Source organism: Berghia stephanieae, chromosome 3 (assembly GCF_034508935.2).
Source record: "Berghia stephanieae isolate SIO BIC M18660-M18661 chromosome 3, UCSD_Bste_1.3, whole genome shotgun sequence".
Taxonomy (NCBI): domain Eukaryota; kingdom Metazoa; phylum Mollusca; class Gastropoda; order Nudibranchia; family Aeolidiidae; genus Berghia; species Berghia stephanieae.
The window spans coordinates 1,496,675-1,519,723 of record NC_088362.1 but is presented as its reverse complement, the minus strand read 5'-3'; the positions used below and the strand labels follow the sequence as shown (position 1 = coordinate 1,519,723).

General features: G+C 38.4%; 2 protein-coding genes across 3 annotated transcripts in view; both read right to left on the bottom strand.

Annotated features, from left to right (window-relative positions):
- Positions 1-2,891: 2,891 nt before the first annotated feature.
- On the bottom strand, positions 2,892-13,095 carry LOC144966999 (alpha-(1,3)-fucosyltransferase C-like). The gene is made up of 6 exons (XM_078903716.1): positions 12,628-13,095; positions 9,563-9,859; positions 9,072-9,241; positions 7,448-7,658; positions 6,027-6,278; positions 2,892-3,150 (listed from the first exon to the last, which is right to left on the bottom strand). The coding sequence occupies exons 1-6, from the start codon at positions 12,732-12,734 to the stop codon at positions 2,997-2,999; spliced, it is 1,191 nt and encodes a 396-aa protein (XP_078759842.1). The 5' UTR covers positions 12,735-13,095; the 3' UTR covers positions 2,892-2,996.
- A 2,194-nt stretch (positions 13,096-15,289) lies between these two features.
- Positions 15,290-23,049, bottom strand: part of LOC144966998 (uncharacterized) — a 14,599-nt gene continuing 6,839 nt past the window's right edge. For both annotated transcript variants that reach the window (XM_078903714.1, XM_078903715.1), the window contains exons 3-5: positions 17,929-23,049; positions 17,059-17,200; positions 15,290-15,511 (exon numbers count right to left, since the gene is read on the bottom strand). The exon at positions 17,929-23,049 is cut by the window's right edge. In XM_078903714.1, coding sequence (XP_078759840.1) covers positions 15,456-15,511; positions 17,059-17,200; positions 17,929-23,049 — 5,319 coding nt within the window. In that variant the 3' untranslated portion in view covers positions 15,290-15,455. The remainder of the gene's footprint in view (positions 15,512-17,058; positions 17,201-17,928) is intronic.

Sequence of the window (23,049 nt, the reverse complement as noted above, 5' to 3'; positions counted from 1 at the left end):
ATCGCCCTCGTCATCACTGCCAAGGGGGGGGGGGGGGGGGGTTCTACGGCTTCAAGAAAACTTCCTCTTTCAATGTGATCATGCGTTTATGTGATCGTTCTCTTTTTCCAACGGGCACATACCTTTATGTAACCCAGGATTTCTCTAACGATATATCCACCTCTTCCCTATGAAATTCCAAACCTTTACAAATGGACTGATTGTATTATCTGACAATTACTCTCGTTTAGTCTGTCAATTTACTAATGGTTTGTTTTGTTTGTGGATGACTGACCACTGCGAGCCTGCTTGATAATGACGGGGGAAATAGCATCAGTTCTAGTAACGCACCTAACAGACCTTTGAACTGTTCGAATACCAACACAGGAGTCATCACAATCGTGTTTCAGCCATTTATAAATGTTTACAGGTCCACATCTCTCTTCAGAAAGGAACTCTGTTACAGCATGCTGTTTATTGCATAATTTATGTGCGATTTCTTCAACCAACATGTTGGAATAAGGGTTCTTTCAAATAAGATAAATTAAAATCAAGAAATAGAAGCTAAACAAATTTTTTTTAACCTACTAGAAGAATAAATTACGCACATTTTGATGTATAGTTTATTTTGGTGCGTTCAATTTAACTGGAAGTATTCAATAGATGTCAAGACTTTTCAGTCAAGCTAGTAGATAGAAACTTTTATAATTTATTAATTTAACAAAAACAAAATGACTTATGGGGACTTTTCATTGGCACAAGAGGCAAGCTTTGAATTGAATGTTTTCTTCTAGGCAAACACACTTGGTTGTGATCATTATTATTGCAAACTGCAGTGGGCTGAGAGCAGATCCCTGATGTAATCCTACTCCATTACATTAAATGGCTCAGTTGAGCCAACAGCTGTCCTTACCACAGTGTCTTGTTTCCTTCGTAGCCTACATATCTTGGATAACTTAGATATATTTCTCTGCTACCCCCTTTGCCCTTAGTCAGTACCACCTTTCTTCTCTTGGACAAATTCGGAGTCAGCCCCACCTGGGTCAAATTCTTTGTTTAACTTGAATCCTACTCAATTTGGAACTCACTCCATTCTGCCCCAATCCGACCAGACCGATCAAAATTATATGTAAGGCTGCAAACTTAGTGTATTCGTTTTCGTTTCTGTTCACGTTCAGTTTGTGAACAACCGGTGTGTCATCGACACAACACATTTACTCACAACAAACACATGAAACAATCCAGCACACAAAACTACGTGTAACCTAAAACATTTATAAAATAGCGATTCATGCATTTTTGATTCAAAGTCTCAAGAGGGTATTATGTCGGGATGAACCAGGTGCCAAAAACTAATATATCTAGTGGTATGACACTCGCTTTCGGATTGGAAGGTCCTGGGTTCAAGCCTCGCTCGGCGCATAGTTGAGTCCTTGGAGATGGCTATTTACTCACATTCTCTCACCGTACTCAGGTGTAAAATGAGTACCTCGCCGTTAACAGCGTTGTCCCTGTCCCAAAAAATTGTAATATCGCCTGACAGGCGTTGTGTCTCGTCCTACATGTTACGTGTTGCTGTTAGTCAGAGACCCCCTGTAAAGCGCTTTGAGCACGTTTAGTGGATATTGCGCTATATAAAAGCTCAAGTTTTTTGTTTTTTTTTGTATTGAAGTTGACACTAGAAAAGGGTGGTATTCAGGATTTCTCAGGAATTTATGTAGATACAGGTACACTAAGCTTTCAGTATTATGGCATGAAATGTCAAATTAAGTACAAGACATTTTGATCAAGGATAATCTGTCTCCTAAATAAATCATAAAAATTTGACCAAGGTCGTTTGACTATAAATTCAATTTTTTGGCATCGAAACCACCGCGATATAATACCGTTTAGCGCCGGTAGGTCATATTGTAGTGATAACTAATCATCCAAAAGGTGTTGTTAAAACAAACAAAAAAGAATTCAGTGTGTTATTTCACTTTGCTAGGAGAAAACAGAGACATTTTAATAAATTAATAATTCGCGTTCAGTTCTTGTTCGGTTCGGCAACTGAAAACACAGTGAACCAAAAGCCTGATACTGAATAGATACTTAACCCCAAAAAATCGTCATGAAAGAAGACAACTATCACGAGAAAAGATTAATTGTGACTTGGAATCAATACGCTTCAACAGCCGTAATGTCACTTCCCTCGTAATGACGTAATGACGCATGGTAACTTATTAACTGGCTCTAAACTATCGGAACAATGGCAGATGCCCTTATGATATATTTCTCCCACGAGCATAAAAGCGTTTCCAGAGGGGGGAAAAAACATAAATCTGATCACGTTTTGACTTTTACACATTCTGATCACAAGACATATGAAAAGTTCTAGCCAGCATGAAGAATAAAAAGTACCGATTTTCTTTGTTTAGAACCTCGATGGCCGCCGTTGCTGGGCGACGTGACATCAGACTATTGAATCCAATAGCTGAGCCAATGAAACCATTTGTTTCCTTGAACACTTCTAACAATAACTCACCTTTTTACTTTTTTTTAATTTGATGATTATCTTCTTTTGTGACGTAATTTGTTGGTCAGTATCAGAGTATCCCCTTAGACTAGAGTTTTTTGTTAATGAGACAACATTGGATGACGTAGATTGACAAACTACAGCAGAAAAATGAATTTTGACGAGTTGATTTTGAACGGGTGAGAAAGTATTTCAGTAATTACACGGATAGATACACCCATACAGACACACATAAATCATAAATATATATACAAGCACAAACTGTCTCTCTCTCTCTCTCTCTCTCTCTCTCTCTCTCTCTCTCTCTCTCTCTCTCTCTCTCTCTCTCTCTCTCTCTCTCTCTCTCTCTTTCTCTCTCTCTCTATCTTTCTCTCTCTTTCTTTCTCTCTCTCTCTACCTCTCTCTCTCTCTCTCTCTCTCTCTCACACACACACACACACACGCATACACGCAAACAAAATTGTGGTTTTAAAATATATAGCATGAATGCAATAAATCCGTTTCACACTTCTTTCAAATCTTGTGGTTCATGACACCGGCTTGGATGTTTCCAGAAAGAGTAGATGTCCTCGTATGCTTGGCCAGGAATATTCCTCAGGTGCAATGAACGACACATTTTGCATTCAAATTTGTCTGGAGGTTTTCCACGGATATACCTGAGACAAAGGCATGTGTTACAAGTGAGAGTTGTGGGAGAGTGAGAGGTAATATTATGAATAACGCATAACTCCTTATTTCTTTAAAACCTGAATTAATTGTGCTGTATTTCGTGTCATATCACAAACTTTTTAAGAATGTTGAAATACTGCGTGAAAACAAAGAACTGTTTTGTTTTGTTTTTGTTTTGTTTGTTTTTTTTTGGTGTTTTTTAAAAATAAGTTTTCACCAACGTGCAATTGTACACGTGCATATTATACACACGTCGGTGATTACGTATAGGAGAGATTATGTCATCTGCTTGAGGCTTGAGCATGGCCGACTTGGTAAAGGCCTTGTCGCACGCGTCTTGAGCCGAGTTGGTTAAGGCCATTGACTAGCGCTGTGTAGTGTGTAGGCAGTGTGTTAGTGAGAGTTAGCAAAGACCGGTATGCAATGGGGCAGTGATGTAAGAGACGAGTTGTAATTATTTAACTCATTAAAGGTGTCGGAGTGATGATTTACTAATAAATAGCCTATATCAAATTCAAATTATAAATCATGACGAGATGACTAGAGTTAAGCTTTGTGTAGAAGTAAACGTACACAAAATTTTATTTGAGATGGACTAAAAATACAACAATGGGAGAGAGGACAGAGAGAGAGAGAGAAAGAGAGAGAGAGGGAGAGAGAGAGAGACTTTTGGGGGATTTTGTTTGTTTTTTTTTTTTACAGTAGTGGGCAATTTGATAGTCAACACTGAACATTGATGAGTAATAACGAACATAATTTTGTGAAAAAGATGCACTTCAATGTGATGGTGGTGATGGCAGTAGTAGTAGTAGTAGTAGTAGTAGTAGTAGTAGTAGTAGTAGTAGTAGTAGTAGCAATAGTAGTAGCAATAGTAGTAGTAGTAGTAGTAGTAGTAGTAGTAGTAGTAGTAGTAGTAGTAGCAATAGTAGTAGTAGTGTTAGTAGTAGTAGTAGTAGTAGTAGTAGTAGTAGTAGTAGTAGTAGTAGTAGAAGTAGTAGTAGTAGTAGTAGTAGTAGTAGTAGTAGTAGTAGTAGTAGCAGCAGTAGTAGTAGTCAGTGGTGCCAAAACTCCGGGTTCCGGGCAGCTTCCGTCAAATTGTTCCAAGGATACTCCCCCCCCCCCCCCAATCCGTCCAATCATCACTACTGATACAACCATCATCACTACCATTACGACTGCAACCAAGACCACCACATCATCACTACCACTAATACACTGCAACCACCACCACATCATCATCACTACCACTAATACACTGCAACCACCACCACATCATCATCACTATCACTAATATACGACAACCACCACCACCACATCATTATCACTACCTCTATTACTACAACCACCACCATCACATCATCATCAATATAACTACAACCACCACCACCACATCATCATCACTACCACTACAACCACCACCACCACATCATCATCACTACCACTACAACCACCACCACCACCACCACATCATCACCACTACCACTACAACCATCACCACCACCACATCATCACTACCACTACAACCACCACCACATCATTATCATCATCACTACCACTACTACAACCACCACCACATCATCATCACTACCATTCCTACTACAACCACCATCACCACCACTACCACTACTTCAACAAGCACCACCACCACCTCATCATTAGCACTACCACTACTACTACTACAACCACCACCACCACCACCACATCATCACTACCACAGCTACGACAACCACCACCACCACATCATCATCACGACCAATAATAATAGTAGTAGTAATAGTAGTAGTAGTAGTAGTAGTAGCAATAGAAGTAGTAGTAGTAGTAGTAGTAGTAGGAGTAGGAGTAGTAGTAGTAATAGCAGCAGCAGCAGTAGTAGTAGTAGTAGTAGTAGTCGTAGAAAGGAGATGATGAAGGGAGTTGTGATAATTTTATAGTGAACAAAAAATTGATAACAGGAAAAAAGTGTTGGAGAGGAAAGGGGGTAGGTAAGATATTTGGGAGATAATAAAAGATTGGGGAAGCGACAAATGATGATAATGATGACAATAATGATAACGATATGTGATGATGATGATAAAGATTGCATTATCTTACCTTAAATGCGGTGATAAATAAATAATCCGATAAGGAATGATAAGCACACGTCCACTTAACACCCCCCCCCCTAATTAAATATATATCAGCAAATTGAATGAAGCGAGAGAAAAAAAAAAGGCGGTTGTGACCAACCTAGGTTGAAACAAAGAATGACGAATTAAATTCCGGAATGTCAACAATGATAAGCACACTTTTACTTAATTAAATATATAACATATAAGTATTAAAATCCGGAATGTCAACAATGATAAGCACAATTTCATTTAATTAAATATATAAAATTTAAAAATCCAGCAAATTGAACGAAGCGAGAGAAAACAAAGCGGTTGTGTCCAATGCCAGTTGAAACAAGACTGACGAAAATTTGATTGTTGACTACACACTACACACGGTACCTGTGTAACGAATACAATAGCCTTAACGGTAGTGGTCAAGAGCCTCGTGCTTTGGTCAGTACTATAGTTACGTCATGAATACAACGAAACAAAGACTGACGAAAATTTGATTGCTGACTACACACGGTACCTAATCACGTATTCAATTTCCTCGCTTTGTGTAACGAATACGATAGCCTTAACCCCTACGGTTGATCGTCCTCGTGCTTCGGCCAGTATTATAGTAGGGCTATGGGCTTGAGGCGCGGCTTTGTGGTCAAGTGGAATGACGCTTGGCTTGTGAATGATAGGTCATCATCATCATCATCATTATGATCATCATCATCATTATCATCAACATCATCATCTTAACCGTTTAATTGACATAACCCTACCTGCTTTTTTGCCTTAGCATACTTATGTATCGCTTCCTGTCATTGGCAAGTTGAGACAAGTGGTCTGCCAGATGTTCCGGTGAGCGGAAGTCAGCCGCGTCTACAAAAATGTCAGGGTCGAACAGACGCTTGTAATCAGCGCCACCACGTACGACTGGTATCACGTCTACTGAAACATCTCCTCGGAACAGATTGAAGAATTTTTCCGTCACGTAATTCTCACAGAATGAATTTTCAAATGCCAAGTAAAACCTGGGGATTGAATGAATCGAGCCATACAACAATGGACGTTTTATCACAAGTAACTGTTACAACAGACCAGTGGCGTGGCATGCTTACAGTATAATAAGGTGGTGCCCTATTCAGAATAAAATGACTTAAAACATGCTATATTTGTAATTACGAAGGAAAGAAAAAAATTACAGAAAAGACTTACTGAAATAAGTACGAGGCGGTTTATACCATTTCTAAGTTTTATTTTTTTAAATGCTGTAATCCATTTTATTTTTTAAATGGATGCGGTGCCAGGCACCAAATCCACCAATATAGCCACGCCCCTGCAACAGACGTTCCCCAAAAAATGCTTCCCGAGGGTATGTCCACATTTTGCCTAGCCTTGCCCTTTGACTTTGACCTGTACAGCATGGCTGGTCCTATCTAGAACCACTAAGTTATCGGCTGCCAGAACTCTTGAGATCATTAAGACCCACAATCACTGCCAACCGCGATAAGGTAGAAAACCACGGGGCAGCTGAACGTTGTTGGTTACGTAAGACTGCCCGATTCAGAGCGTAGCCATCGTAATGTTATAGCCTGATACTGAAATCCAAAAGGACTGGCAGTTTGACGTCATTATTTGGTATCAGGCCATAACTTTACGAAGGCCACGTTCAGAGGCCATGAAATTATTTGTTACGAAATTCTGTCCAATCAGCAGAGGCCATGAAATATATCCTCAATGTAATATCAGTCTGGAGTTAGACGTTACGAATCTTAAAATAATCAAATGAAATTAGTCTGGATATTTGTATAGAGTATTTCAATTGTATTTGTCAGTAATTTATTCAGTTTTCATTTCTGCACTGTAGGAAAAAGATAAGATATTCTCAGCGTTTAATACGTGTGGATTTGTGGTTACGTAGTAGGATACATGCCTTAGATCAGTAGGTTTCTTGTTTGAGTCCTACTCTTGGTGGCGCAATATGATTTCTTTGAAAAGGCTCTTTATTAACATACTATCACCGCATCAGGTGTAAAATGAATACCATCTCTCTCTCTCTCTCTCTCTCTCTCTCTCTCTCTCTCTCTCTCTCTCTCTCTCTCTATCTATCTATCTATCTCTCTCTCTCTCTTTCTTTCTCTCTCTCTCTCTCTCTCTCAATATAGGCAGTTTTATCGTCTGCCCATTACCGTCATCTTACTTGTATTTCACGGAGAGCATCTTGAGGCATCTGTTCTTGTATCCCCCCATGTGGTAACCACGGACGCCACACGTCATATTCCCACAGAGACCGTAGATGTGTATGTCCATTCTTGACATCATCCGTCTGACGTACTCCTCTCGTCGGGACTGGGTCTCGCAATGACCCACAAACCATGCAGCCGAATGCATTTTGGAATCATAGATTGCATCTGAGAGTTGGAAAGTGGATGAATAATATAGTCTGGCAGAAATCTGGTTTACGAAAATGGTTGAAATGTGGCAAAATATCCCAAGGAAATCATGATGTCATTTAGATATGTAAAAAGCATGCAAATGCAACGTAAAAGATATAATCTTCAGGTTTACCCGATATAATAATGTTTCGAGTCGATTGGTCTTATTTTATGTGGTTTGTTCTTCTGTGTGGATTTGAATGTTGAAAAATCAACATGAACAATCAACATTGAAAGGAGTATCGCAGCAGTTTTCCAGGAGACCATTAAATGTATCATTGAAAATTAGATGGAAAACTTGAAAACTATTCTCTCAGATTGGCAAAAGCCACCTATTATTATAATAATTAATCTTTATTGCCCTAAAAAAAAGTGGCAATTTGTCATAAACAGAAAATGAAGTCACAAAACGTGCACACAACAAGAAGACATTAATTACACAGAGCAGCGTAACCGGGTGTCGCCAGAGCAGCGCCGCCATCTTGAATCAAGATGACGATAAAGATTTCTTGGGAACATTTAATTTATGGAAAGAATAATGTTTAAAAAACCAGTGCAACAATAACATTGATACAAAGCACCCAGAAGAGGATGGACATGTGGGCTAATGAGAGATGTCCATCTTGAAATCAGATTATAATGATTGAGAGCATTGGAGCGTCGATTGACAGCTCCTCCATCTCCTCCTCCTCCTTCACCTCGTCCTCCTCCGCAACTTCCTCCTCCTCTTTTTACTACTCCTCATCCTCCTCTCCCTTCTTCTTCTTCTTCTTCTTCTTCTTCTTCTTCTTCTTCTTCTTCTTCTTCTTCTTCTTTTCTTCTTCTTCTTCTTCTTCTTCTTCTTCTTCTTCTTCTTCTTCTTCTTCTTCTTCTTCTTCTTCTTCTTCTCTTCCACCTGCTAGACCTCCTGCTCCTCCTTCTTCTTCACCGCCATACAAACCGACTGACGCAAGCAAACTAAATCGTGCTGTCAGTGCATGTTTAAAAGTTATAAAATCATATTGGTCTCTTGATAGCAATATGGGGCAATGTGAATGGTGCAGTGCCATACTAAGCAATTCAATTCAAATCAAATTTAAACAATTCAATTTTCTTCATATCACCAGATTGATATAACGAGTAACAATTAACCCTCTCCTTACCACCTATTGAAAAATCGTCACATTTGTTGCAATGCAACCGTCACCTTTCTCACCTAGATTTCATTTCTTTTTGCTAAAGCTATAAAAACGTGACATTCTGTAATATTGTCGAACCATATTATGTATAGAATGTGCTTGTTGATTTTCTGTTTGAGTAAGAAATGCCTTTTGTTTGTGTTGGGTGGGTGTGAAGTTTTGAGGAAAGTCTGAAAATGGCTGATAGGGAGATGGTTAAATAACTATTTACCAAAATCTCTCTCCGGCGCTTGTTCTATCTTGTGTAACGTTCCGTACGTCAACGGGAAAGTGGCGTCACTGAAAATAGCCCTTGTCCAGTTGACATGGCGCCTTAGGTCTGTCCGGTTTAGATAGCTGAACCGTGGGAAGGTTGGAGGCTCCCTGCTGTACAGTAGCCATCTACAATATATATATATATATATATATATATATATATATATATATATATATATATATATATATATAAATCATTACTGTTGTACATCCTGTAGTTCTGACAGTGCTCATTAAATTAACAATTGAGAGCATTATCATATGAGTAAAATGTGAGTTGATTTTCACTCATTATATATATAATTATTTATTTAAATCATACATATTTATATTATATACATTTATCCCCATTAGTGTGCTATAAAAGTTCATATTTGTTTAGTTATTATTTATTTGTTTATTAATTTTTAAGGGATTAGGGAAATAAAGTGGTATTTTGATACAAACACTTGATTCTTCTTCTTTTTGGCGGGCAAAGAGGTTCTCGGGGACATCTGTCCAGCGTTTAGGTACAGCAGATCAGCCTTGGACGAGTCGTTTGTGAGAGCACATCGATAGTCACAGCCCCAGAAAGACAGCTGGTGTTGCGTGTGCGGCGCCGCGTTGAAGTCATGGATCAGCATTGTCTTGTTCTCGTTTGGGAATCGCTGGGAATCTGAACTCAGTGTGGGAATATTCGTGGTCGAATCGTTTGCTGATAGAAGATGTGCAACTGGATTTGAAGTTCTCGAGTTTGAGTAGTTGCTGGAATTGGAGATGAAAACGGCAGGAAATAAGGTTTCATTGACTTTAATTGAATCAAAGGGGAGAAAATGTTAAATTATTATGGGACTTTATATTATGACAAGTTAAAATGTAATGAAAATAAACTGAATAAAGGCGACTCAAGTGTTAAATCAATTAGTTTGAGTTTCACTGAAACTTGCATTGGCCTAATTATAGAATTAACAGTCTACCATGGAAATCATTGTAGTCTGATCAGTATTTGCTTTTTTACGAAACCCGCCGAAACCCAGTCCCAGGTTCACTCCCCAATGGTGTACACTTCCCTGAGTCCCAGGTTCACTCCCCACTGCTGCCTACTTCCCATAACTTTGTCTGGTTTCGACGGGTTTCGGCAGGTTTTGGCGGGTTTCGTAAAAAAGAAACACCGCTGTAACCCCCCTCCACCTCTCCCACCCCAAAATCTTATTTTGATGACATTGTATCGTGGGTCAGATGACAGTAATTAATGAATCAATTTATAATATTTATTAACACCTTATTTATACTATGCTTTTTGTTGTTGACAATTTTGGTATAATCCTAATCCATAGATAAAAGTTGTCTGTCTGTAATAAGAACAATACATTTTGTCCGAATACGTGAATTGATTGCACATTGTAACAGTCAACAGTCGTAACGTCACTTCCCTTGTATTGACCCATGGTACTTAGTAACAGGCTCTAAACTATCGGAACAATGGCGGCCGCCCTTATGAAAGATTTCTCCGACGAACATAAAAGCGTATCCAGAGGGAAAAACATTATAAATTTGATCATGTTTTGACTTTTACACATTCTGATCACAAGACCTATGAAAAGTTCGAGACAGCATGAAGAATAAAAAAGTACAGATTTTCTTTGTTTAGAACCAATATGGCCGCCGTTGCTGGGCGACGTGACACCAGACTATTGAATCCAATTAATTACTCTAAATCTAAGTTTATAAAAAGCTGGCTTTTAACAGCTTTATTGATTAGAAGATCAATAATTTAACAGCCACTCTTTTTACTCTTACACATAACAGTATCACTTTACAGTTCAATCTATTCGTACTATCAGTAATAGGTGTGTAGGGAATTTTATATTTGATATAGCAATGGCCATAAAGTGACTATAATATTTCAAAGTTGTGGCTGGCTGTATCGCCAACATAAAAAGTGTAAACATCTTTACGATTTAATGGACCCCGAGAGTAACCCAATGTAATCAATATATTTACTAGTAGAGTGTGTGTGTGTGTGTGTGTGTGTGTGTGTGTGTGTGCACGCATGGTGTGTAAGTATGTGTATCTTTGTGCATTTTGGATGTGTGAGTTCTTTTCATAATCATTTGTTTGTTGCTTTTTGTTTTTAAGGGTTTTACGGCGCTTGCAACACATTAGGTCATATCAGGGCCAGTAAAAAAGTACTAGAATTACAATTAAAACAACCAAAAAAAAGGTGGGACAAAGGGGAATTCGTTCAAATAGGAAATAGATGTAGATTTCAAGAGCACACTATCAAAGTACTTGGTTTGAAATGACCTAAAAGTCTCACCCAGACACCAACACAAGATCCCACTAAGAGGAATACACTCAAATGTTTACAAATCATAATACGTTAAAAATAGAAAATAACAGTACATAACAGATATGTGATCTCCTAAAACTACAACTATACATTTAACTGCTTCCCTCCCAGTCAAGGAACTCCGGCCAGGGTCAGGACAAAACCAAGTAATCTCATTCCAAGACAAAGACAGAGAGCAAGTTGGAAAACAGACATAGGGGGATAGAAGACACAGTAAGTACCCCCCTGCCCACTATGGGAGATCAGGAACCCCACCCAGTCATATCATTGGGCTCTGACATGAATATATATAGGGTAGATAAGCGCTTCCGAGCACATTTGGTGGAAAGGGGCGCTATAGAAGTTGCGCATTATTATTATTATTATTATTATTATTATTATTATTATTATTATTATTATTATTATTATTATTATTATTATTATTATTATTATTATCATTATTATTATTATTAATACTACACCACAGAGTGAGGTTCGCGGTAGTCCTGAATTGCATCACAAAATATAAACAATTAATTAAATTTGTCCCAACTATCGGAAACCTCTGTGCTGTAGGTAATGGTAGCACGTCTGACCAGTAATCAGGAGGTCTGAGGTTCGATCCCCAGTCGATACCTACTGATTTTCTGATATCGTTTGTTTTTTTTCCTTGTATTTTTCTTTCTTGCTTTGTCTGTCACCTTTCGCGCGCTAAACTTGTACATATCTTCATCTTTCATCGGTGCCTGCTCCCTAATTTCTAAATTTAGCTAATCATCATCATCATCATTGCCTTTTTCACCCTGGGTCAGGGTATAGGCCACAGACAAACAGTTTCCATCCTTCTCTATCATCATCATCATCATTGCCTTTTTCACCCTGGGTCAGGGTATAGGCCACAGACAAACAGTTTCCATCCTTCTCTATCATCATCATCATCATCATCATCATCATTGCCTTTTTCACCCTGGGTCAGGGTATAGGCCACAGACAAACAGTTTCCATCCTTCTCTATCCCGAGCTAACTTCTTTTTTTTATATCTCATTCCAGGTCTTACCACTTCTCTGTATATCAGTTTCTTTAATTCTTCTCTATGTTCCTCGTGGCCTTCCCCTTGATCTTCTGCCCTGAGGGTTCCAGTCCAATACTTTCTTTGTTATTGTTATTTAGCTAATACTAATACTTAATTCAGTACTTTACCTGTATGCATTCATCTTGTACCTCTCCGTCGTCCAAACAACTAACACAATATACACACCAAAGAGGAACGCTAGCAGTCCGACCTGCAAGGCACCACGGTATATCATCGGAGTCAAGGGAAGTGATTCATTCCAGTTCAAATGAAAAATGGCCACCGTATTATTTGAGTAGCCCAATTTGATTTTCAATGTCACCAAACCATGTGGTCGTCTCGTATGAATTTCAATTAATGAACGCAAAATTTGAGGATATCATTTCCATGAAGAAACATTTTCTTCATGATGAACATTCTATTTTTCACAACAACACTGCAAAATGATAAAAACTGAGCTGAAGAAATAAGTTATTAGGCCGGAAAAGTTGCTCGTAGAAACTGCAGAAGGTCATTGTTCAGAAAGAAGCACATCTCATTTGTTTCTCAGGATTAAACAATAACCTGAGGTTTTTTGCACTAAACTTTTTTTTAACGGTCAACACGCTAATCATTCTGGTTTTTATACAAAGGGTTAAATCTGTCATTAACACACATTAGGTAGTGTCCTTACTTATCGATTAGTCGTTTGAGGGTTGTTACGATGTGAGAAAATCGAAGTTGTCAGATGGGCACGTCAAGTAAGGAGATGAAAAGAGAGAGAGAGAGGGGGGAGAGAGAGAGAGAGAGAGAGAGAGAGAGACAGAGAGAGAGAGAGACAGAGAGAGACACAGAGATAGATCGATAGAGAGAGAGAGAGAGAGAGAGAGAGAGAGAGAGAGAGAGAGACACAGAGAGAGTCCAAAGTTTGAAATCTAATTAGGGATATTGCATTTTTGTTCACTATAAATCAATAAATCTCATTCTTGCACTCTTTCAAGCCCCAAATCCATATACATTACACAGCGAGCTATGGTGTTGTTTTTTTTTTAATATTGAGCTTTTATAAATGACAGAAAATGAAGTTAAACCATGTATTCCAAAACGGTTGTGATATGCTCATTTTTAGTATGAATAACAATTTCTGCTACCGTCTTTCATGACAACTGCGGCCCTGCTACCAAGCAAGAAGCCAATAGGGAATGAGATTACCGGAAGAGTAGCGTCCCTTGATTGGATGTCACCGGGGGAGAAGTTATTCGTAAACAAACCAACTACAAGCCAAGCGCTCCAAATACAAAATTTATTATTCATATTTCTGTACAAAAAATGCATATCACAATCAACGTTATGCATTTTTTGTACATAAATATGAATAATAAATTTTGTATTTGGAGCGCTTGGCTTGTAGTTGGTTTGTTTACAAATGACTTCTCCACCGGTGACGTCCAATCAAGGGACGCTACTCTTCGCTAATTGCATTCCCTATAGAGAATGGAGTCTTAAAGAGGCGAAAAGAAAGTAAATGTACATTTTATAATATACTTCTACATCTATAAGATTTTTTTTGGTGGGACCAGTAGTAGGTTCAAGTTCCACTCTCTGTGGCGGAAAGTGGAGTCCTTAAAAAGGCTCTTACCGTACTCAGGTGTAACATGAGTGCCTTGCCATTAATAGCATCGTCTCTGTCGAAAAAATATTGTAATATTTCCTTTCAGGCTTATCTTGCCGTAGCCATCGTTAACATATCGCCTGACACAAGAACCCTTCAGACCTGGCAGTTTGACGTCATTTTTTAGGTTTTTGCACCGCTTAGTAAGTTGTCGTTAGTAGTGCTCAAGGAAACAAGTTATTTCATTGGTTGAACTATTGAATACAACTCACGATTTGTTTTCTTTTGTGGCAAAAGACTGGCATTTTGACGTCATTTTTTGGTCAGTGTCAGGCTATAACTTTACGATGGCTACGATCTTGCCCTACTTGTAAAGTCTTGCTTTTGGCTAGAGGCCCCCTTGAGAGCGCTTTGAGCACTTTTAGTGGATACTGCCCGTATAAATCCTCTAGTATCGACCACATCATCCTATAACATGTGATATAACATCAAACGACCTAGATACTCCCAACCCAAGTTTTTGCCAACGGCCATGCATTCACATGAATCACTCTCTAAACAAGCTGAAAAAATTGTAAACAAAATAATATCTTAACGGCATCCGCAAAAATGTGAATAACAAATCTCTGACGCGAACTGGGTTTTACTCAAATGGAAGAAAAGAAGAGAAATACGTGAAATCCACGAATTAAATTGAATTGGATAATCATCAACTGCCTGACCTGTTGCAGACATCGGCGATCATGTCCCACCAACCAGATCTTCTCAATAGTTCGATTCCTGTTCCGTCTCCACCAATCCATCTGTTCAGATTGTCAATGTAATCTATCCTCTGTCTCCCTCTTCTTTCTTTTTTTGATTGGATATGATTGATTTAAAATGGTAATATTCTATGCAGAAAAATAAACAAACGACAAATTAAATCGGTTTTGTAATGATTGTTTAATATTATACATCATTCATTCGTATATTTAATGTATGGGAGTGTATGTTAAAGTAGATCACCGTCGGTCATAAATCTGTCAACCCCAATTTATCATCCATCAATAGTCTTACCAATTTAAGCATCGTTTTGTTTCAAACATCGTTCTTAATCCTCGTCTTACTTCTCCATAGTGAGTGGCGCCTAAAATTATATTTTATTGCGCGTCGACTTCAAAGTTTGTCAATTATCTGTCGCTTATTAGTTTAAATCTCTCTCTCTCTCTCTCTCTCTCTCTCTCTCTCTCTCTCTCTCTCTCTCTCTCTCTCTCTCTCTCTCTCTCTCTCTCTCTCTCTTTCTGCAGGTCATGTCTTCATAACACGGTCCTTTATTTTCTTCATCCGTTTTAAACGAATCATTACTCTTGCTTTAGTTGTATCAGGTTACAAGCTGGATTCACTGTCGGCATCAGAAGATGGTGGCTTTAAAGATTTGGGAGCTGCAGATACAGAATTATATAAATTGAGCATTAGTATAGATAGATTCACGTACATTGATGCATTCTCTCACTCAACGCATAAGGGTTTCAAAATACATTGGTCACCGCCCAGTTATCCATCCTTGGCAATTTGATAACCGATCATAAGATGCTACACTTTAATTATGACAGGTCTTACTTGTCGGTGAGATGGAGGGGGGGGGGTGACCGAGTGGCTAAGGCATTCGTCCCGGGTTCTAGCCCCATTTCAGGCACTTTCGTTTGTTTTGTGAATTTTCCGTTCAGATAATGAGTAAGAAAAATTATATCAGCATCATTGTTTCCGCATCTCCAAAATGCATAGAATATTGAAACACAGATCTGAGGCGATATGGGCGAGGGATAAGACATTTAACTCGTACCCGGAGGGCCCCGGTTTTTGACATTTTGTCCCTTGGACAAGAAATTTTAGCACTATTGTTCTTATTGCAGTGTTTTGATTTGGCTAACACGGGTTATTTCGGTCTGTTTTTAGTAATACCCTAAAATACACCCATTTTACTCTGTTAACCAGAGGGAATTTCATTTTTGTATATTCATTGTTCTTTTGTGATTAGATTGGTCCACATTTATTGGTTTGTTTTAAAGACATATTTTGTTTGATTTTTTCATATGTAGTAATTATAAAAGCAACTGTTTTACATGAATAGATTTGCTCTGGTCTCTTCATATGGCTACGTTTCTAATAAAACTGATAATATATTTCTGAGAGCTGGATAATTAAGGTAGAATATGGAGGTTGCAATAAATTGTTGATGTCGGTAGCTTATCTGAAGATGGTGTACAGAAAATGTACTATAAATCGTTGGCATATTTCAAATATCACATCAATATTTCTTTGATCAGAACCATAAGATCGGTGGAGCTTGTGTTTATCGTGATTCTGTTGCACTAATTGGACAGTGACAATTCCACGCTGCTCTGTGTTCCATTTTCAAATAGTTTTAAAGAGTACGTAATTAACAATAAATCTATCAGACCAAGGCCAGACAATCTTATCTAGTCGCAGTGCGGGTATGTGGTCTAGTGGTATGACACTCGCTTTCGGATCGGAAGGTACTGTGTTCGAGCCTCGCTCTCGGCGCATAGTTGAGTCCTTGGAAAAGGCTCTTTACTCACATTCTCTCACCGTGCTCAGGTGTAAAATGAGTACCTGGCCGTTAACACAGTTGTCTTTGTCCGAAAAATTGTACTATCGCCTAACAGGCGTCATGTCCGTCCTACATGTTAAATGTTGCTGTTGACCAGGGACTACTTGTAAAGCGCTTTGAGCACATTTAGTGGATATTGCGCTATGTAAAGCTCATTTTTTTAAAATCTAGGTAGCCAGAGAGAGAGAGGAGATGAAACGTCTTGCCTTCACCTAGGACAGATATCAGTATCAGTCCTTTTGTCTGAGTGGCGAGTTTTCTACTAAATTACTTATTCTGACTTAAATAGATGGTCGGGAAGTAGGTCAATGAAAAGTCAGCACTCGTGAAATATATAATAATAAGAGCAATACTTGCCTGCAATAACAATTCTGTTTATGGGTAGCAGCTGTCTTCTGGATCCATTTCTTAGTTTGTTGAGCTTCATCTCTCTCATAAATTGCCATCTTGCTCTCCGGAAGTGTGTCTTTGGTCGTTTGGTTACCGACACCAGACGGCTCTGTCAGGATTTTTAAAAAACACTTTAATTTGTCTGTATTTTGATAAGTATGTCAATTTATTATTAATTTAATTCCCGGTCAAAGGATAACTTATTTTTAAAATGCTCACAAAAATTATTTACGCTTCGTTTGTAACAATTTCACATATAAAGTATGAAAATAAAAAGTGCACATAACTTGGGTCAAAATTGGTTTTGGTTTTTATTTCGCCTTTATTTTAACGACTTCAGTGGGTTGAGATATGGTTTAATATTATTCCCTATGTTGTGTAAGGTATTTGAGGGTGTGATCTCTTTCTGTTGTTTCTTTCTTTAAACTCTCTCCTTACCAACCATGGGAAAATCGTCACATTCGTTACGATGCAACCGACAATTTTCTCATTCTGATTTCTCTTGTACATTACAAAATTCAAAGAAATGCTTTGATAACAGCTATAAATACTAAACACTGTGTTGTAGGGCTCACTTGTTACTTTTTTGTTTGAGTAAGAAAAGTCTATTTTTGTGTTTTGTGGGAGAGAATTTTCGGGGAAAATTTTATAAATAGCTGGTAAGGAGAGGGTCAATCACCTAATTCATCTGTTTAGATTCCCGAGTGCCATTAGGCTCTAGTGTGGCACAGAAAATATTTTAAGAATGACTTTCATTTTAAAGAATGTCGAGTATATATTATATACATATTGCTGGGGGGAGGGGGTGGTATTTGGAGAAGAAAAGCAAAGGTTTACCTCCTTTTTGCAACATTTTGCTGCACGTGTTTTATTCTCTTCTTCACTATCCGTGCTCAGCGGCCTCTTTCTTGTTTTAAGAGCAATCCATCGCGATTTTCGACCATTACTCTGTGACTCACCGTCCTCATTTATTCTTTCTTGAGCGTGACTACAGCCTTCCTGGGCCTCGGACAAACCCAAAAGACACATGCCTTGGAGTAATTTTGTCTTTTCAGAATGCAGCGTGGTCATCGATTTAACAGGCAGGCAGCAGCAGTGGCAGTTATATTTATTGTACGGCAGAAAGCGACAATTGGTGAAGCATTCCAATCTTTTATGTTGGATTGGAATAGGAGATGCTCCATTTTGTTGTCTTTGTGAATTGATCAAGTTGTCTGTGACGTTGTTGTTGTTGATTCCGCTCGATGTAGACGAGGCTTCTTCTGGGTCACTCGAAACGCCAAGATGGTCGTTTTCTAATTGTACTGAGTGTTGGTCATAATGAGACCTGAGGTCAACTTCACTTATAGAACCAATAATATTCTCCGTCAGTTCATTCGATGTATTATCTCTTTGAATGTTTATGTCATAATGTGCAACAGAAGAGTTTAAGTCTACAGATAATGTCTCTTGAATGTCGGCTTTTGAAATGTTATTGGTGTCATTGTTTCGGTTATGCGATAGAGTCCCTAACTGACTTGTAGGTAAGGTCCATCTGCTTGATTCTGACTGCATTGAAACTATCTGCGACATTTCGTCATCGGCGAAAGAAACATCTGTTTCATTACCTTTGTAACGATTCTGATAACAAAAATCACTTTTTACAGATTCATTTTCCGAAGCTGTGAGCAAGTATCCCTGATTTCTAACGTGTTCGCTTTCTAGTGTCGTATTCATTGCGATGCTGCTCGATTCAGTAGCTACTTTGTTGTTATTTGTACTCATTGCAATAGAGTGGAAATTGCTGGAAGAAGAACATGGTGTATTTTGGGTTTGAATTTGTTTACTCTCATTTGATGACGTCATTCCTTGGTCTATACTCATGTCACCAACACGTTGCACTCTTTCATCTGTTTTATTATCAAGATGGTGATTTTTATCGTTTCTGTTTTTGTCTTCAAAGTCGTCATCTTCTTCTACCACGTAAACCATACGACGACCTGATCGCATTTCATCGCCATGTTTGGTGCTTATGGAATTAATTTCGTTGTTCTGAGTGTTCTTGTTATTTTCTATTGACTCATGAGTATTACTAGTTTCTTTGTTAATATAATCAATGTTATCTCCATGTCTCGTTTGTGGCGATCCATGATGCTGGCAATCTGGATGAGTTAGTTCCTGGCTAGTTGACGCAGATTGTAAAGTAGATGCTGAATTGGATTGGACATTTGATTGGTTTACTGAATCAGATGGAGAGGAATTGTTTTTTTCTCTGCAACAACTGGTTATGGAATGCGATTTCTTTGGGCTTTGCTCTCTGTCCATATCAACATTGTTCAACTTTTCTTTTTTATTTCCGATCTTAGACTCAAAACCAAAGTTCTCCTTCTCAGCATTGCTTTGGGATGAAGCTTTTCTCGCGTAACTTTTGAAATCTTCAATGAGGTAGGTGCCTTGCTTTGAAGATGTATTACATGTGTTGTCTGATGTCTGAAATCCCATTTGATTTACGCTATGGTCGGCACTTTTAGTCGTGGAATCGGTTTGCCGAGGACGTAGAAAAAGAATTGGGTGTTTCATATGCCATACTGGGTCATCACGAACCTTGGAGTCACAAGGATATATTTTGTTGGACGCCTCATCGTCTATGTCATGTGTATGATCACATGACAAATCATGAATAGTTTCAATGGAGAGTTCTTCTCTTGACACGTGTGTGTCTTGCACGGGTGACACAGATGATGATTTACTTCTAATGTAATTCTCAAAGTTATTTCCAAGATTTAATTTTTGATATGGAGTGCCTTCTGAGGATGATTGGTCATTGATTTTAGTCAATGGCTCTCTATCAATAGCTACAGACTCGTATAAACAATGGCCAGTCTTTTCTATGACAGATTTTGTCATTTCAATATCTTTACAATTGCTACTAGATGCCCCATTGTAAGTTGAATCATCATTTTTGACTGTCTCTTTGAGATGTTTACTAAATGTCTTTCGTTCTAATGGAGTAAAATCAGAACCGTCACAAATTGGTTTCGACCATGAATAAGTCGCGTGCCTGCCCTTACTAGATTCTACGTGGCTAATAAATGGAATTCCTTTGGAATGACAACATGAGCCCTGAGATGAATTCGATGCAGTTGAATCTTCCGAGCCATTTCTAAAGACATTTTTATAATCCGTTTTCATATTTACATTGACTTTGGGTTTGATAATATTTCCTGATGTGTTTTTTAGAACATGATCGCGCCATTTGACAACACGGCTATTATCATCGTCATGTGAATCAGTACCTCTGAAAAGAATGCTTTTCTTATTGATTTTCATTTCCTTTTCACGCCTACGATCCTGGTGTTTTCGGACAGAGCCGTTCGCAAAATTATCAAATTGTGTTGAGGGACAATGTGACTCTATCGAGGTAATACACCCTGCTTGGATCGGTCTGAAGGAATAGTCGAATGTCTTGTTAGATCGCCTGCCGTTGGTTTTACGGATCAAACTCAAGGAATCAACATGTTGTAAAATACGGTTTCTGGCAAATGTTTGAGGGTTACGTATTCTATTCATGTTGCACTTTCTTGGGATTCTTTTAAAAATATCAGTATTTGATACCATATATTTATTGCTGTGTTCCGGATTGCAAACAAATAATGAGTAACCTTTGTCTATCGAGCTATTTGTTACATTTTTAAGCGCATCGTTTATCCTCTTTCTTGGAAATAAAATGCGATGTAAATTGTGTGCTCTTTGGTGAGAACACTTTGACACCAGTCTATTGAATTTATCCAAGACCTCTCTTTTTACAACAATGGCATCTTTACAACTGGGAGTCAAACATTGTTTCATTTCTCTGACTTCCCACAACAAACTGTCATGTTCTTTCATGAGTCGCTTGTAAGCACAACTGTTATTGCATATCCCTAGATCTGACTGACGGCCTTTATCGCATCTTTTATCGAGTTTCTTTCTTTTAGTGATGTCCTTACCTTTGCATATATTTTTCTCTGTTTTCTTTATTTTTCCTCTAGAGAACGCTCCTCTCAAAGAGCGCTTTTGTTTTTTGCTTACAATACAATTGGTTTGCTTTAGGCGTTGACGCCTTGTAATAATATCTGAACGCGGACACAGCTTATACGCCTTTTTTGTTAAATACTTTCTATTTTCTTTACAACAACCAGCTGCCTTTTTAGTTTCCTTTTCTTTCCTCTTATTTCTCATTGATCTAAGGCAATTTTTGGAATTTCTACCGATACACTTATGACGATCTAAATCGTGGTAACGATCTTTACATGGCAATTCCCTATGTTTGGTATTCATTGTATTTTGAAAGTCTGAATCATTCGGAATATGATTTAACTTTTTGAATTTTCGAAATGACATATCTTTATCCCGACTCTCCGTCTTATTGTTATGCGAAGCATTATTTTGTTTCCCAAGAGCCCCAGAAAACGTAGATCCAATCATTTGGTCCTTTGATGAAGTATCATTTATCACATTTTCACAAATGCTACTAGCGACGGTTTGTTTCACAGAGGAATTACGTTTGTCACGAGACTTTTTCAGTATATTTGCTTTTCTTCTTCTGGGTTTGTATCGTAGCTTCTTTGATTTTCCACATTTCCCCCGCCCCTTTTCAGTATTACGTTTTCGTCTTTTTGTACGTTTTGGTTTTCTGACGAGTGCATGTACAGATCGTGGATTCTCTCGTCCTTTCCAGCCTTTTCCCATGCCATTCTTACACGAGTGCTTCTTCTCTGAACAATTTTCAGTTCCTTTACCTCCCTTTGCCAAAATACACAAACTACAGCTGCCTCCTTCTGTCAGGCGATGTCGAAGTCTACACTTTCTACTGTGCTGCCTCTGAAAGTATGGGAGAGGGGGGCTACTGTTTCTTACAAGGTTTGTCATTTGAGGCAACGCCGTTTGACTCTCCGTGGCTTCTACTTTACAAGTCATTTTCCTGGATTGTGTAGATGACCTAGATTTTGTTGGGGTCTCGTTCCCAGCTTTTCGTCGCTTTTGAGACATTTTACCCTTTTTAAACAACATCCTTTGATGTGACCTGCTTTTTCTCTTATTTCGCTTTATGAAATCTTTGACACTTTGTTTTTTAATGTAATATATCTTCTCAACAGTTTTTGAATCTGATAAAGAATGTTTCGATAACGAGCTACCTACATCACCATCAGCTTTTTCCGTTGGTCGTTTCATGTGTGCATGGTTGTTATGAGGGGTGACTTCTGTGAATGCAATGGAGGGAAATGTATTATGTGCGGTTGATTTGCCTTCAGATCCGTCAGTTGATAAATGTCCTAGAGGCTTCACTGAGAAGTTATCAGGAACATTTGATTTTGTTGCTTCGGTATTCAGGTGAATTGATCGAGAAATTCTTTCATTATTTTCATCAGTGTTATTCATACATTGGTTTCCTCTTTGTTTCTTTATATTTCCTATCAGACTCAAAGTCTTGTCAAATTGTTTATTGACCATCGATTCCAAGGAATAAAGACGTTCATTGATTGTCCGATACAGATTGTCGAGCTGCTGACAAAGTTTGTTTTCCGATTCTGCAATACACGAATCGATCAGTCTGTAAAATTCTATCGTAGATGCTGCTTCTTGTCTTTGAGGGCTGTCGTATGCAATCTCCTCGTTCATGGGATCTACACATGACGTGAAAGACACGTGACCCGGATTTGAGTTGTTTTGTAAGAAGCTCGGATTTGTCAGGCTGGGATAATCTGTTGCTTGAGCCCAATAATTTTCGGTAGTGGGACAATATACCATATTTCTTTGATGTAGGTTGATGGGAGGGTAACCAGTTTCACTTTGATTCATCTCTTCTTGGTTGTTCTCGTAATTTGCTTCGTCTTCTTCGCCAAGATGTCTTTCACTGACGACGTCATCGTCTTGTCGATATGCGTTGTTTCTCAAATGCTCCTCTAAGAAAGACTCTGATACATCTGCACTTTGTTT

What these genes read in the sequence shown, in the direction of transcription:
- LOC144966999 (XM_078903716.1), bottom strand. Translation starts at nt 12,734, where the DNA reads ATGATATACCGTGGTGCCTTGCAGGTCGGACTGCTAGCGTTCCTCTTT. An exon ending in AAAAAGAAGAAGAATCAAGT is followed by an intron (nt 9,242 to 9,562) that starts GTTTGTATCAAA and finishes TATATATTGTAG; the next exon opens with ATGGCTACTGTACAGCAGGG. An exon ending in ATGCTAAGGCAAAAAAGCAG is followed by an intron (nt 3,151 to 6,026) that starts GTAGGGTTATGT and finishes CCTTTGTCTCAG; the next exon opens with GTATATCCGTGGAAAACCTC.